Genomic DNA, 13,496 nt, shown 5'->3' with positions numbered 1-13,496 from the left:
ATTTAGTCCCTATACCTTTTATATATTACTTACCATCCACTCGCTCTGCATCATATTCCCCCGGTAGTCCAACCATTTGGATCCACAGAGTTGTAGATCCTTGTCCACTAGCATTTTCTATTCTGACACTGAATTAACAGGAAAATGTATTCTTCATTGAGACAAAGGTTATATATGGAAGAGTGGAGACCAGCCAGAAAACAACTGTTTAATTTGAATCAAAGAAAATTGCAACATGGATAGTTGAAATCAGATTCTACGCAAAATGTATACAAAAACACCATTTCACATCATGATGGTAGGATATAGTAATAATAGTAATAACGACGAAATGTGGAAAATAAATCTTCTGGGATCAGTTAAACGGGTCAGTCTGCAGACACTTCTCTCATAAAAAAAAAAACCCAAATCACCTGCATTCAAAATACATAACATGTTGAAATTTAACTGCCCAGTAAAGGTATATAGAAAAAAAAAACATCACATAACTTTTAAGGTAACTGAAAGCACACGGTTAAAAATCTGACAAACAAAAAAATGTTTTTATCTAGGCTGGGGAGCATTTCTCCGAGCAGGGATCCCTCTCCATCTTGCAGCCATTAGCCGCACTCTCATTATAGTGTAACAAATGACAAACATATGCATGCTGCAAAGCACGACTCCATTTCCCATTTTTCAAATCCCTTCATTTCCCAATGTACAGTAAAGTCCTTTGCAGTGTGTGTAGCAGGACAGCTCCTCACTGATGCCTTTACTTTGCTGCCTGCTGAGCCTGACGCCGCAGCAGGACATATATCTTCTCCTTGATCCAGTCTTTGTTGTATGGTTGGTATGTTTGAGTGTCAGCTCTGTACCTGTATACAAATTTAAGATATTTTTATTAGAAGTGATAAATACATTCAATGCAAGGTTGGTTTTCATTCAAAAATCGAGCTAAAACCATACTTACACAAGACAGCTTAGATCTGCCAAGTCGTCAATAAAGTCAAACAACTGACTAATGTCATAAGTGATGGAGGGACTGTTTGGATTCATCCTCTTAAGATGCTCTTCATACATTTTGCAAACACCTGGAAGAGAGGTAGGACATGCTGAATGGAGGCAAACCCATTTCTAAAAGTGTGCATCAAAAGAAAATAGCTTAAATGGTACAGATACCAATGAACTTAATTTAGTGTTTATAGTCGCTTTCTCAACAATGTAACAAGGTTCATTAGATACTGTAAAGTCAATGACACTACATATTTTACTAAAAAGGGAGACGGACAGGAGAAATAAGAGTGGATTAATAAAAGGATTGAAATTAAAAAACTGAATTGATATATCTGAATGATCAACTACTTGTTTTAAGCACTTTGGGCATGTGATAAAAATACATTTATTAATGTCAATGATGGCTCCAGTGGCTCTGTAGTTCAACAGACTAGCTTGCAGTTGACATATTATAAGTTCAACTCTAGTTTGTTGTGCATGTTGTCTGTTCCTACCCGTCACACTTACCATTAAATAACCAAGAAATTAAAAAATAATAAGTAATAAGTAATAGTAATATATTTATAGCCATATCGCAAAGATCCTAAACTGTAAATAGTATTAAACACTTCTTATCTGAGAGAGACATAAGATATTTAATGCTCTTACCCTCCAAATAATGACAGGAATCCATTAATATGCTTATAACTAACGTTATATAAATATTCCAGTGGCTTCACTGAGGAATATTGTTGAAATAAAATTGTAATAGTGCTAACAACAAAATACAGTTTTAGGCTACGTTTAATACACCAAAGGTAAAGACAAAAAAGTACCGTGATTTATTAGGTGAAAAATAATGTGAAACAGCTGAAGACTCACCTTCCATGCATTCATTCACTGACTCATAGTCAGCATATGTGCGGCCCTCAGGTCTCTTGGTTGGTTGGACAAGCAAAATTGTGTGCGACTGTAAAAATTATTAATAATATTTAATAAACACAACTACGCCAGCTCTTTATATCACACTACATCACCTGAATTACTGACACACAGCTTTTTTGTTTGAACCTGGTTTAAACCTTCTCCCAGAGGTTTTCAAACAGTGGGCAAAAGCTTGTTAACGTTATATAGCTAACTGTAAGGTTAACATAATAGCTAATCTTACACAACATATCTCACATACTTTATCTATATTTAAACTAGCAAACAGGGATTAGTTCCTTAAGCATTACCATTAAACTTAGTGTTCATACCAAAGAAGAATTGGACAAAAAATGTTTGACAGAGTAACGTTAAGTTAGTAAACGGTAGCCTCGTATTAGCTGTTAGCTTAACTATGTTGACTTAACAGAAGCTAATATAGCTAATACTGCGAATTTTACCTCTTAAAATGTTAAACTTAACACTCTTACCATGTTTGTGCTGACCGCAGATCTATTCTATATATGTAACAAAAATCGTTGTTTATTGCTTCTAAACGGCCCGTGCGATGTAACGTTAGCTGTCTAAGGGAAAATATTCAGAGAGGAAATAAAATAATTCTTTTTCCGGCTGTACAATGAAATGCCTTCAAAATAAAGTTTTTGTTTCAAAATAAATGTTTCAAAATACAAGACCAGTCTGTGGTGAAAAAAAGTATTTGTATCCTTAGCAAAAAGTAGATCCCGTAAAATACTACATTAGACTCTCACTTACGTATAAGCTTAATAATTAGCCAGTAAGTATCAAAAGGAAAGTACTTCTTATGCAATGTAGCTCCTATCAGTGTTATAATCGCAATGTCTTTTTGTACTGGATTATTATTATTACTGAGGCATTAAAGTGTAGCTAGTAATTTAATGTTGTAGCTGGTTGATGCTGTTGTGTGTTTAATCTATAACAATTTCTCATATTCATAAAATTATCATATGTTTTGTGTGCAATATTTGCCTCTGAAATGTAATGGAGTAGAAATATAAAGTAGTAAAGTGTAAAATAACAGAAAATGAGATTCCTCAAGTACAGTACCTGAGCAAATGTAGTAAGTTAGCCTACATCACACCAATGTATTTTGTTTTGTAAAAAACTATCAATAATTTAATAAAAGGACAACACCAATACCAGTTTTTGTTCAAGGTTACCAGATAGCTGAACATTTATTGATTAGGTTTATGATTTAACTTGGGTAATCACATTGACATTACTTCAATTTATTCCTGATCTATAAGGGAAAAATACACAAATGAATATACTGAGCATCACAAACAAAAAGCCAAAGATCAAATGGATAATAAAATCAGAACCATGAGCTGGGATTATGTCAGTTATAATGTGAGGCTATCTAGATCAATTTTAATGTCTTGTCTAAAGTCTTGTGTTTAAAAGAAAGCCGGGATGTGTTGAGTTTTACAATACATGTTTGTGTATGTCTTCATATATGTAAATACTATGTTTGCACAAATATCACGATTAGCTTCACAGAGACAACACTCCGGTTAGCCCATGATTTGGAGGTGTTGCTGGTGAGCACTGTTACGCCCTTGCCCTCAGAAGACCTCTGGGTAATTCTCTCCTTGGGGTAACTCTGCGAGGAGCAGGTGGGGGCTCCCTCACCACAGCCCCGCACTCTCTCTGGCATGCTTCCATGGACACAAAGTTATTGGCATTGCCCTGGCAGCTTCCATACCAGAACCCGGTACATTTGCCAGTGCCTGAGTCATAGTAGAAACGGACCTTCCAAGTATCACAGGGGCCCTCATCACGAGGCAGGGAGCACACATTACCAGTGGATGGAGGGGCAGGAGGTGCTGTGTGCTGCTCAGGGAGAATGACAGAAAGAGTGAAATGGAAGAGAGAAGAGAGAAATCTTTCTAAATAGCCTTCTAGATAGCCCTTTAAATAAATCTGCATCATTCAACTATATTTAATGGGTTTATTGAAACAAGATGAGAAACAGATGTAATTCCTACCACAGTTGCCTGGTACTCAGGACATCCAACCCTTCCAAATCCTTGAGCTGGAGTCACCCCATCCAAACAGCAGCCGTATCTAAGGAATGTTGGAAACACTTTATATTGAGCCAGTATGCCATTTATCAGTGTCATATATTTGTTACAAGAATTGGATCCAGGAAGCTGTGGTACCTGGTGCGGACACAGTCATCTTGGGAGCAGCCTTCATTCCTGTGCCCTGTGGCAGAGGTATGGCCATCAGGACAGCAGCCATAGAATGACTGAGCACATTGAGGACCAGTCACAGCAGGGTAGGGATCATACCTAATGTCTGAATATGGCCTGGAAGCTAAAGCAAGTAAACATAGACATGGTCAAACAAGGATGCTGCTACTGTACATACCATTGACCTGTGAACAAATGTGTTTAACCTTTTACAGAAGGTTTAAACTTGGTAGTGGTTAACCTTGGCTGGATTTTTGGAATCTAAATATGAATTTCAGTAGTAAGGTATTAAAAGAAACACTTTTCTTTGTGGGCTTTGTGTTTGTGAATGAGGGACAAGAAAGTGAAGCGCAATCATGGTCTAGACAGCAGCAATTACAACACAAGGGCACATTTTATTCACTGCCCGGGGATGCATTCATTCAACAATAGTCTTGGTACTACCTGAGCTCAAATAACTGGCTACGCACTCATTTTTAAAATTCTTTGTACATCTTCTTTACTACAGCTTTGGTTACGCATATAAAATAAATGCATCACATAAAGAAAGAGAATTTCAACAAAACACCCTTACACACCTGAGGTGTCTTCTGAAACATGGGGCACAAATCCTCTCACGGTATGTGCCCTTGGGTCCTGAGCACTTGGGACCACTGAAGAGAAAGTAGATTGATTAAATACAAACAAGCACACACAATGAAACCAAAAGAGTGTGTTAACAGTTCAGACTTGGCTTACTTTGTGCTCCGGGGCATGGCTGTGAGTTGCATGCCTCTACAGAGACGGGTCTGCTAGCTGTTCCACATCGGGCCTCTGGGTAGGGGTTCAAATCTGTATCAAAACAGCCCACTCTCCTCTCCCTCACACCACCATCGCAGCTTCTAGTACACTGCAGAGACCAGACAGGGAGATGTTAAATAATGTGGAAATAAAGAGAGATACGTATTTTTCTGTGTGTTGCTTTGTTTCACCTACCAGTCCATACTCAGTAACATGCCATGTGACATGTGTGTGACAGGCAGGTCTGCGGCAGGTCTGGACAGAAGGAGGTTTTGTCAGTCCACTACAGGCGTGGTCAGCCAGATGGTTACCTCCAAGCCCCACACAGATCACCTCCCTTGTCTGCTGGCCTTCCCCACAAGTCACAGAGCACTGACCGAGATATTAAAATTTTGTCAATCTTACAGCAACTTTTAAAAAAATTAAATATTATTTCCAAATTAATTTTGCATAACGATCATAGATAAATGAGACGATATTCAAGACAAATGAAAGCCTCTATATCACACCAGTGGTTGTTGTTAATGTTAAATTTAAGTCCTCTGCTGTAAGGTACAAACCACACTGAAGCTGGAGACACTGTACTCAGCAGCACAGGGATGCATATTGCAGGCCTGCTGGCTCTGTGGCCTCTGCAGGCGCTGGGTAATGCAATAAGACTCGTCCACCACATGGGGGTTGGCTGGATCCTGAGCCCAACATGCCACGCTGCGATACTGCATGCCTCCATCGCAGGTGGCAGAGCACTCGCCATAAACACCGGTTTTGTAGATGTACGTGAGTGTCTCCGTTGGGTGAGGTGCAACAGCAACAGGAGCAGCAGAGTGTACAGAATTAGTGTCCCCATCCAAGCCCATAAACTCTCCGTAGATCAGTATCTGGAGAGAGACATAAAATCACTTATATATCAAATCAACAACTAGTGTGAAAGTGCCTTAGAGCAAGGCCTTTGAACTACTCAATGTGACTTTACTTGTGTATTTGTGAATGTAGATTGCTGTGTGAGAAAGAGCTGTACTGACAATTGAGCCAATTTTCCTTTACGTAAGTTAAAGCTAATAATTAAGAAAAACATAGATATTCCACAGATACTGTACAGTACAACATAGTGCTCTGAAAGTGTGTCAATATTTTGTTGTTTCCCCACCCTGCAGACGCCGTCCACACAGATATCAGTGCGGCCCACATAACATGGTGTCCCATCCACCACTGCGGGTCTGTGTCGGTAGAAGAAGTTCTGTCCTCTCGGGACACAGTTCAGCTCACATGGATTGGATGCTACAAAAAGAGATACAGCCATAAAAATTCTGTGATAAAATTTATACAAACCCCAACAATCACAGACCTAGCTCCAATAGTGTCTGCACCAATTTTTATATGGTGAACCAGAGTTACTGTAATACAGAGATAGTCGGAAAATTAAGACAATCACAGTGACACAACTTACAGTGATGTCACTCACTATTTATGTCTATTATGTTAATTTCATGTATATATAATTTCCACCTTAGTAAGCATCTACACCTCTGTTAATCAAAGGGGGTTAAATAAAACACCAAGATTTGAAAGTATTAATTCACCTAGACTCAACACGGTATATTAGGTCTTATACCTCCATAATAAGGAACCCATGTGTGCTGTTTGCTCTGAAAGTCCGTTCTGTCAAATTGGGAGCACTGGACCTCCCTGAAGTCCCTAGATCCAACTGGACATTCCTGCAATGACACAAAATTGTGGATTATTGGCATATTTTAAGATTGGGGTGGTGATGGAACAGTGGATAAGACATGCCTTTGGTGTGAGAGACCCAGGTTCGAATCCACTGTGAGACACCAATGTGTCCCTGAGCAAGACACTTAACCGCTAGTTGCTCCAGAGGCATGCGTCCTCTGACATATGTAGGAATTGTAAGTCGCTTTGGATAAAAGCATCAGCTAAATGTAAATGTAATATTAGTGCCGGTTGTGGTTGGATGTAATAAAATGAGGAAAAAAACAGTTTAAGGATAATTACATGTGTATTACAGGTTCGGTAGGATTTAGAAGATCCTATGCAGTTATGTCCTCCATCTGTCCTGTAAGCGAGAGTAAAGAATTTGCATGTAAGCCACATATCTCTTTGTCATGTTAAATGCATTTGGCTTTCTTGGTTATGACAACATTTAAATACAGATAATGTGCATAACTTTATAAGATGACCCTTTACTAAGAATAAAGTAGTAACTAAAAATAAAAATCAATGCAAGATAAAGGATAGATGACTTAAAAACATAATAATTATTGTTGTATTTTTATTCTAATCAAATACTAGGGAACGTTATCACAAAGTCTGTAATAGATGAGCCTATTATCTCATCCTAACACACAACTTTGTCCCACCTTGACGTGATACATTTCCTGGTTCTCATTGCCACTCCTGTGCCACAGGTGCGACTGCAGGGCCCATAGGCTCCAAACTCTCCCCAGTAGTCATGGGTCGGCTGTGTCAGCTGGAAAAAACAATTTAAGGTACAACTCTTACTCCCTCATCCTCTGGATCACATAGTCATCTCACACACCATATCGTAGCCCACCACAAACCACTAACACATACTAAGAGCATGCTGGAGACTCCAAAAATAGACGCTGGAACATTTAGCCGCAAACCGTCCCATACACATTGCATAACGTGTATAAACCCGCTCTGTGACATATAAACAGCATCAGTGACTGCAGATATGTCAGAAAGCAAACATTTTGTTTTTAATGTTGAGATTTTGGACATACTGTACTTAGCATTCTTTGCAATTTCCATCTGTTCTAAAATACATATCACTGACATGGACATTTAAATGGTACAATATTATTAATATTTTTGCTAAAGTAAGACTCACAGTGAAAGCAGTCACAGTCAACAGCTGTAGGAGACCCAGGACTTGCAGGATATTCATGTTCACCAGAAGCTACTGCAGAAGCACTGATGAGGATAGCAACCAAATAACTAAACTTTCTATGCAAGTACATCTATTTAATATGGATGATGTGTGTGCAATTAGTCCATAAATACATGTATGTGTATCAGATTATACCTACATTTAATTGATTTCCTTAATGATTTCTTTACTCGTGTTTAATATATGTGTTGAAAGTGTTTCACTTTGATAGATTCAACAGCTGCTAATAAATATCATCACATGCTATTTTGTCTTACCTTCTTGAAGAGACTTCCCAGCTGGTCGACCAGCAGTCCAGAGGGATGTGCACCTCAGTAGAGAAGGTAGGCACTGACACCCAGCTTTCTATCTTCTCACCCTCTCTGCTCACCAACACCACAACCCATAAAGTGTCAGGTTTCAACTGCACAGAAAAAAACATTTTGACTTCTTTTCTTGATGTTGAAAATAAGCTGTGATTTTTTTCTATTTAGAAAAGGATGTTTGCAGTTAGGACCCTCAGACTATGAGACTACTTACGTTGTAGTTTTATAACAAGCCTTTTCATTAGCAGCCATGTGTTTCAGTGAAAGAAATGATCAAAAACAAAAATGTGCTTTTGTGCAACAATCGAGTACAATCATTGTTCCAATACAGAAGAAGACAAAGAGAATATTTTGGAACACATAATTTAATGGTTAGATACATAACATGTTAAAATGTTAAAGCAATACAATCCATTAAGCCTTAATACATAAGAAACCCACTAAAATTACACTGAAGGTGAAAGAGATTATGTGTTTTTTTTAAGGTTGCAGGCCACTGAATGTCCCTTTCACACATCCCATAACCACTAAATACAGACCACTAAGTCACAGAAGAGGAGCTGGTGGGAGGTAAACATCGCCCTAAGGTTCTATTTAGGTTTATTTTAGTGAGAAACCACAATGGAGTATGGCCTGGACGGGAGAGAATATGGAAGATGTACCAACAGTCATCAATGATGAGCAACATTCCTCTGCCAGAAAGATGAAGCTGGTGGAGACAGCCAGGCTGACAAGAGTAACATATACTTTAATCTTAAATGCTAACACAGAATACCTTGGTGATGGAAATAATAGCTATTATGTGTGTGTGTGTGTGTGTGTGTGTGTGTGTGTGTGTGTGTGTGTGTGTGTGTGTGTGTTTGTTAGTGGGTGGGCCGGGGAGAAATTTGATGACAGCAAAAGTGATCATAAATCATTTGTTGACACGCAGTGCCTGTGTCAAAGACAGTATGAAAGCAATGCAACAAACTGTACCCTTGTTAAGTTCACGATGTTCAAGCTTTATTAAAACTATGACAGAGAGTTGTTGATTCAAATTTGCAGTTATTTTTGAGGCTGTAATGTGTGATGTTGCTGTAATGCATTATATTGTATTTACTGGAATCACGCATGCTCCTTTTCAGTGAGTGTGGTTGTCACATATGGACCTAAAAAGTACAATTTGCACAACAAAAAGTTTATATAATGCCATTCTAATTAAAGCACTGTTTCAAAGCTGTGAAAACCTCAGCATGCCATCCCAATTCCAAACCCATCCCGTCCAAATTAAACACATATCCAAAACCAAAGCCACCCCCCCCAAAAAAAAGTTTTGGTTTTCTGCTCAATGAGAAACAAAGTCTGTCAGATACTTTCTGTCCCTCAGAGCTGCCGGTTTAGTTTCTGTGCTTGCTTCTCTTTGGTTTCAAAGGCACTCTTGGTGCTGAACAGGTCATCCACTGTATCCATAATCTCCTGCATTTCTTTGGAAAGATCCATGTAACTCTCCTTTAGCTCATCTTGTTGCTGCCTCAGCTCCACCGCCGCCTGCATCAGCTCAGTGGCCTGGTGGCTGCAGTGGCTCCGCAGCTGCTCCACGTCTGACAAAAGCACCTCCATGCTCTTCATCAGCTGCTCCAGCCGTCCGGCAGTTAACTCAAACCCGGACATGTCCAGAGTTCCGACCTGGGTGCTGCCCGAAGTCTGAGCCTCAGATTCCGGGTCTGGCTTTGAGTCTGACTGCATCCTCCTGCTGTAACAGCTCTCTGATCCTCAAGACAGACTTCAGCAAAACAGATATCTGGAAGAAAAGGAAATCATTTAGCTGGTAGCCAATGACTGTAAAAGGTCAACGGGTGGAAAGGATTCAAATATTGAGAGAGAAGGCTGAGAAATGTCAAAGGTGGAGAGCCACTCCAACACCTTTCGTCTCTCTCAGCTGGTAAGTTGGAGTTTAAGCTCCTGGCAGGAGGGGAAAAATTCACTTCTGACTAATCTCCCCTGCTTGTGCACCTGCATGTACAGTGTGTGTGTGTGTGTGTGTGTGTGTGTGTGTGTGTGTGTGTGTGTGTGAAGGTTCATGTGTATGTGTATGCAGGTGTCCTTTCACTGACATGTGCTGTCCTGTAATCCATTTAGGGCAGCTATATCTGAGCAACACCCTCCCCAGTCCAGACCATTGCTGGCTCTGGTGAGCGGCAGGCGGGACATAAGATTATGTGGTTCTTTCTTCCTCCCAGCCACGGCTGTATGAGCCAGACAGATTAACCCCATCCTCGTGAACTTATCTGTGGGTGGCCTTGACACTCACACGTACCCGTCATTCGCATAATACAATCTCTTTTCTGTCTCCCTTTCCCTCAGGTATTGATCTAATAATGCAGTTCTCACTGTGTGCTTGGGCCAAACTCTGGTGAACGTATTGAGTAATTACAGTAACAGTTTTAACAGTCACTTGAGATCTATCATTATTCACTATATCACAAACCTAGATGCAGACTAATCAACCAAATCATAGTCCTATTATTCCTACTATTCACAATCATGCTGCATACACTGTGTAACGTTCAATCTTCTATCAATAGCTTACAGTAGTTTGAAGGTAAATGAAATGGGCCACTAAATCAAACCTTTAGTGCTAACAGTGGTTCTAAACAAATATTTACCCTGGATTCTCAATGCAGAATTAGCTTTTAAAGGACCTTGTGAGATGATGCCAGCTGATAGCTCATTTGGTAAAGGAAGAAAAATATATAAAATGCCTCCCATATCATCTAGCAAAATATGGGACATTGAGCATTATTATTTCAACACAGAAATATGTTCAACTGTGAAACAAAAAAGGAAAATGTTATACTGTTATAGTTTAGCCAATTTAGAGGTTTGGAAAATGTGAAATGTGTTAGTTTAGATTTTAGTAATAAAAAAGTACAGTTAAATTTGTACAAGTTAGTTAAAGTTTGTAAGTTCACAAGCACAGTTAGATCTATTTTTACATTTAAAGTTTTTGGATAAGTGTTTTACACTTACACAATTGTACTCTTATTATATACTTAGAAGTTGTATGTTAAATGTTATCCTGGTGCCTCTGCCTAAATGTTGCTATAAATAACTGATGTTTGTTTAATTACTTTTTGTTTAAGATAGAAGTCATGTCAAGTAATTTAATACAAACAGTAATAATTGGCATATTCTCTAATATATTGCACAGCAGGATATTCTAACACTTTTCTTGAAATTCAATTGTATTTTATTTATATAGTGCAAATTAATAAATTGTTATAAATCTCTCTTTTCATATGGAGCAGGTCTAGATCGTACTCTTTGTAATATTATTAACAGAGACCCAACAATTCCTACCATGAGCAAGCACTTGGCTACACAGGCAAGGAAAAGCTTCCTTTTAGGGGGTAGAAACCTTGAACAGAACCGTGACTCAGTGTGGGTGGCCACCTGCCTCTTCAGTCACCTCATAGAATAAAACAGTAAAATGAGAAAATACACTGCAGCGATGACGTGTTTAAAAGCATGTTAAAGAGCAGGCAGAGGCCTTTAAATGGCTGTGAAGATAAGGAGTCAAATTGGTGACCTCACCACCTTCAATCTCTTATCAAAACAAAACAACTTGCTGCAGGGAGGCCAGCGTCAAGGGAAGACTATGCTCTTTCTGAGGGGTAAATGCAGTGGTGTAAACATTAGCTGTATCAGAAAAGAATTAAGGAATTTATTCATCTGGGATTGAGGGGTCAAAAACCATAAAACCAGCCAGAAGAACAGATCAATAAATTAGTTGCAACAATTACATTATTTTATAATTATGAACAAACATGTAGACCTAAGCACACATTAAGCTAAGTGTTAAAAAGACAATGCAAGAACACGAATATAGTTGTTTTTTGTATGTAAAGACACAAGCAGAGGAGCTTGTATTTGTTTTGTACAACAGGGTTAAACATAAGCTTCAATAATAAAACATACAGCAAAGACTCTCCGATCTGTTGGATATCCACGTAAAAGCTTTAGCACTAAAAAATTGATATAAAAAACAATAAGCAAGAATGTTGGAAGGAAGCAAAAAGGTAGTTCCTACCCAAAGCATAAAGAGACATTAGTTATTAGTAGCAATACACACAATCAACACTAAAGAGAAAGTTAAAGGGAGAACTCCAAATATTTGTATTTAGTAATGTTGTAGTAGACATAGTATTGAATGAAAAATTGATTTCACATTATAACGATTGACTATGAGCAAAAAATGAGAAAATGAACTCTTACTTGTTTCTGTGGTTATTCACTGAGGGCATCCAGAATGTTTCAACATGCAGGCTGAAGATAAACTAGATTGCATGTGAAGCATGGATCCTGCCCAGGGTATAGTGGGCTCTGCCCACCTCATAGAAACTCTATTTCCTGACTATGATGATGGTCATGGTGGTGCTATTTTAGACTGAACACTAAATGCTTATCAGCAATTCACACTTGTGTTCACAGTTGTGTGAGTGGTGCGACGTCTGTATAATTCCTACATTCGAAAATCTTTCTTTCTATAACGAAACTAAACTCAATTAAACATTGACACAACTGTGGGAACAAACAGAAATTTATTGAATTGGACATTAAACACACTTTTGCAAAGGTGTAGAGTTTTTGGAATTTACTTCTCAGAAATCAAAAACAGTCTTGTAATGCATAAAGATAAAGAATGCAAGAAACAGTTGACAAGTTAGGGAGACGAAAGACCAGGCTATCACCTGTGCAAGACCAAGTCTATCCTGTTTGGTTCAAAGCCTAGGTTAAATAAAGAAACAGTCTTGGATATTGAGATTGATGGGAAATCTATCACATCAAAGTCCTCTGTCAGCTACCTCAATTACATACTTGATGAGAACTAAGGGGGAGTTTCCTTGAGTGACCTTGAACGTTTTTGGCAAGGTAAATGCCAAACTAGATTCCTAGCCAGAGGGCTAGACTACTGGACAGGAAGTCCCTAAAACTATATATACAGTGAGGAAAATAAGTATTTGAACACCCTGCTATTTTACAAGTTCTCCCACTTAGAAATCATGGAGGGGTCTGACATTGTCATTGTAGGAGCATGTCCACTGTGAGAGACATAATCAAATGTCAAAACAAAAAATCCAGAAATCACAATGTATGATTTTTTAACTATTTATTTGTATGATACAGCTGCAAATAAGTATTTGAACACCTGAGAAAATCAATGTTAATATTTGGTACAGTAGCCTTTGTTTGGTCAAACGTTTCCTGTAGTTTTTCACCAGGTTTGCACACACTGCAGGAGGGATTTTGGCCCACTCCTCCACACAGATCTTCTCTAGATCAGTCAGGTTTCTGGGCTGTCGCTGAGAA

The 13,496-nt window shown here is 38.7% G+C and overlaps 2 protein-coding genes across 3 annotated transcripts; both read right to left on the bottom strand.

Annotated features, from left to right (window-relative positions):
* Positions 1-194: 194 nt before the first annotated feature.
* Positions 195-2,542, bottom strand: erh (ERH mRNA splicing and mitosis factor). The gene is made up of 4 exons (XM_038726246.1): positions 2,388-2,542; positions 1,855-1,942; positions 950-1,070; positions 195-854 (listed from the first exon to the last, which is right to left on the bottom strand). Exons 1-4 carry the CDS (start codon positions 2,388-2,390, stop codon positions 752-754), a joined length of 315 nt encoding a protein of 104 aa, XP_038582174.1. The 5' UTR covers positions 2,391-2,542; the 3' UTR covers positions 195-751.
* A 536-nt stretch (positions 2,543-3,078) lies between these two features.
* Positions 3,079-12,538, bottom strand: paplnb (papilin b, proteoglycan-like sulfated glycoprotein). 2 transcript variants are annotated; one of them, XM_038727285.1, is made up of 14 exons: positions 12,402-12,538; positions 8,100-9,927; positions 7,783-7,865; positions 7,289-7,398; positions 6,924-6,984; positions 6,523-6,625; positions 6,058-6,188; positions 5,471-5,788; positions 5,106-5,282; positions 4,869-5,019; positions 4,709-4,783; positions 4,098-4,254; positions 3,924-4,002; positions 3,079-3,768 (listed from the first exon to the last, which is right to left on the bottom strand). In XM_038727285.1, the coding sequence occupies exons 3-14, from the start codon at positions 7,837-7,839 to the stop codon at positions 3,487-3,489; spliced, it is 1,701 nt and encodes a 566-aa protein (XP_038583213.1). In that variant the 5' UTR covers positions 7,840-7,865; positions 8,100-9,927; positions 12,402-12,538; the 3' UTR covers positions 3,079-3,486. The 2 variants fall into 2 exon arrangements, with proteins under 2 accessions (XP_038583213.1, XP_038583214.1); XM_038727286.1 differs by lacking the exon at positions 12,402-12,538 and adding an exon at positions 11,487-11,835.
* Between the last annotated feature and the right edge of the window lie 958 nt (positions 12,539-13,496).

Source organism: Micropterus salmoides, unplaced genomic scaffold, assembly GCF_014851395.1.
Source record: "Micropterus salmoides isolate LMB-PRFRI ecotype aquatic unplaced genomic scaffold, ASM1485139v1 Ms_hic_scaffold_18, whole genome shotgun sequence".
In the NCBI taxonomy this organism is placed as follows: Eukaryota; Metazoa; Chordata; class Actinopteri; order Centrarchiformes; family Centrarchidae; genus Micropterus; species Micropterus salmoides.
The sequence above is the reverse complement of the archived record's forward strand: the minus strand, read 5'-3'. Positions and strand labels throughout refer to the sequence as shown.

Coding starts and splice junctions, on each gene's coding strand:
- erh (XM_038726246.1), bottom strand. Junction 1,071..1,854: donor AGTGAATGAATGCATGGAAG/GTGAGTCTTCAG, acceptor CCTCTCTTCCAG/GTGTTTGCAAAATGTATGAA. Junction 855..949: donor GCAGATCTAAGCTGTCTTGT/GTAAGTATGGTT, acceptor ATTTGTATACAG/GTACAGAGCTGACACTCAAA.
- paplnb (XM_038727285.1), bottom strand. CDS start 7,839: ATGAATATCCTGCAAGTCCTGGGTCTCCTACAGCTGTTGACTGTGACT. Junction 7,399..7,782: donor TGACTGTGACTGCTTTCACT/GTGAGTCTTACT, acceptor TGTTTTTTCCAG/CTGACACAGCCGACCCATGA. Junction 4,784..4,868: donor GCCATGCCCCGGAGCACAAA/GTAAGCCAAGTC, acceptor CTTTCTCTTCAG/TGGTCCCAAGTGCTCAGGAC.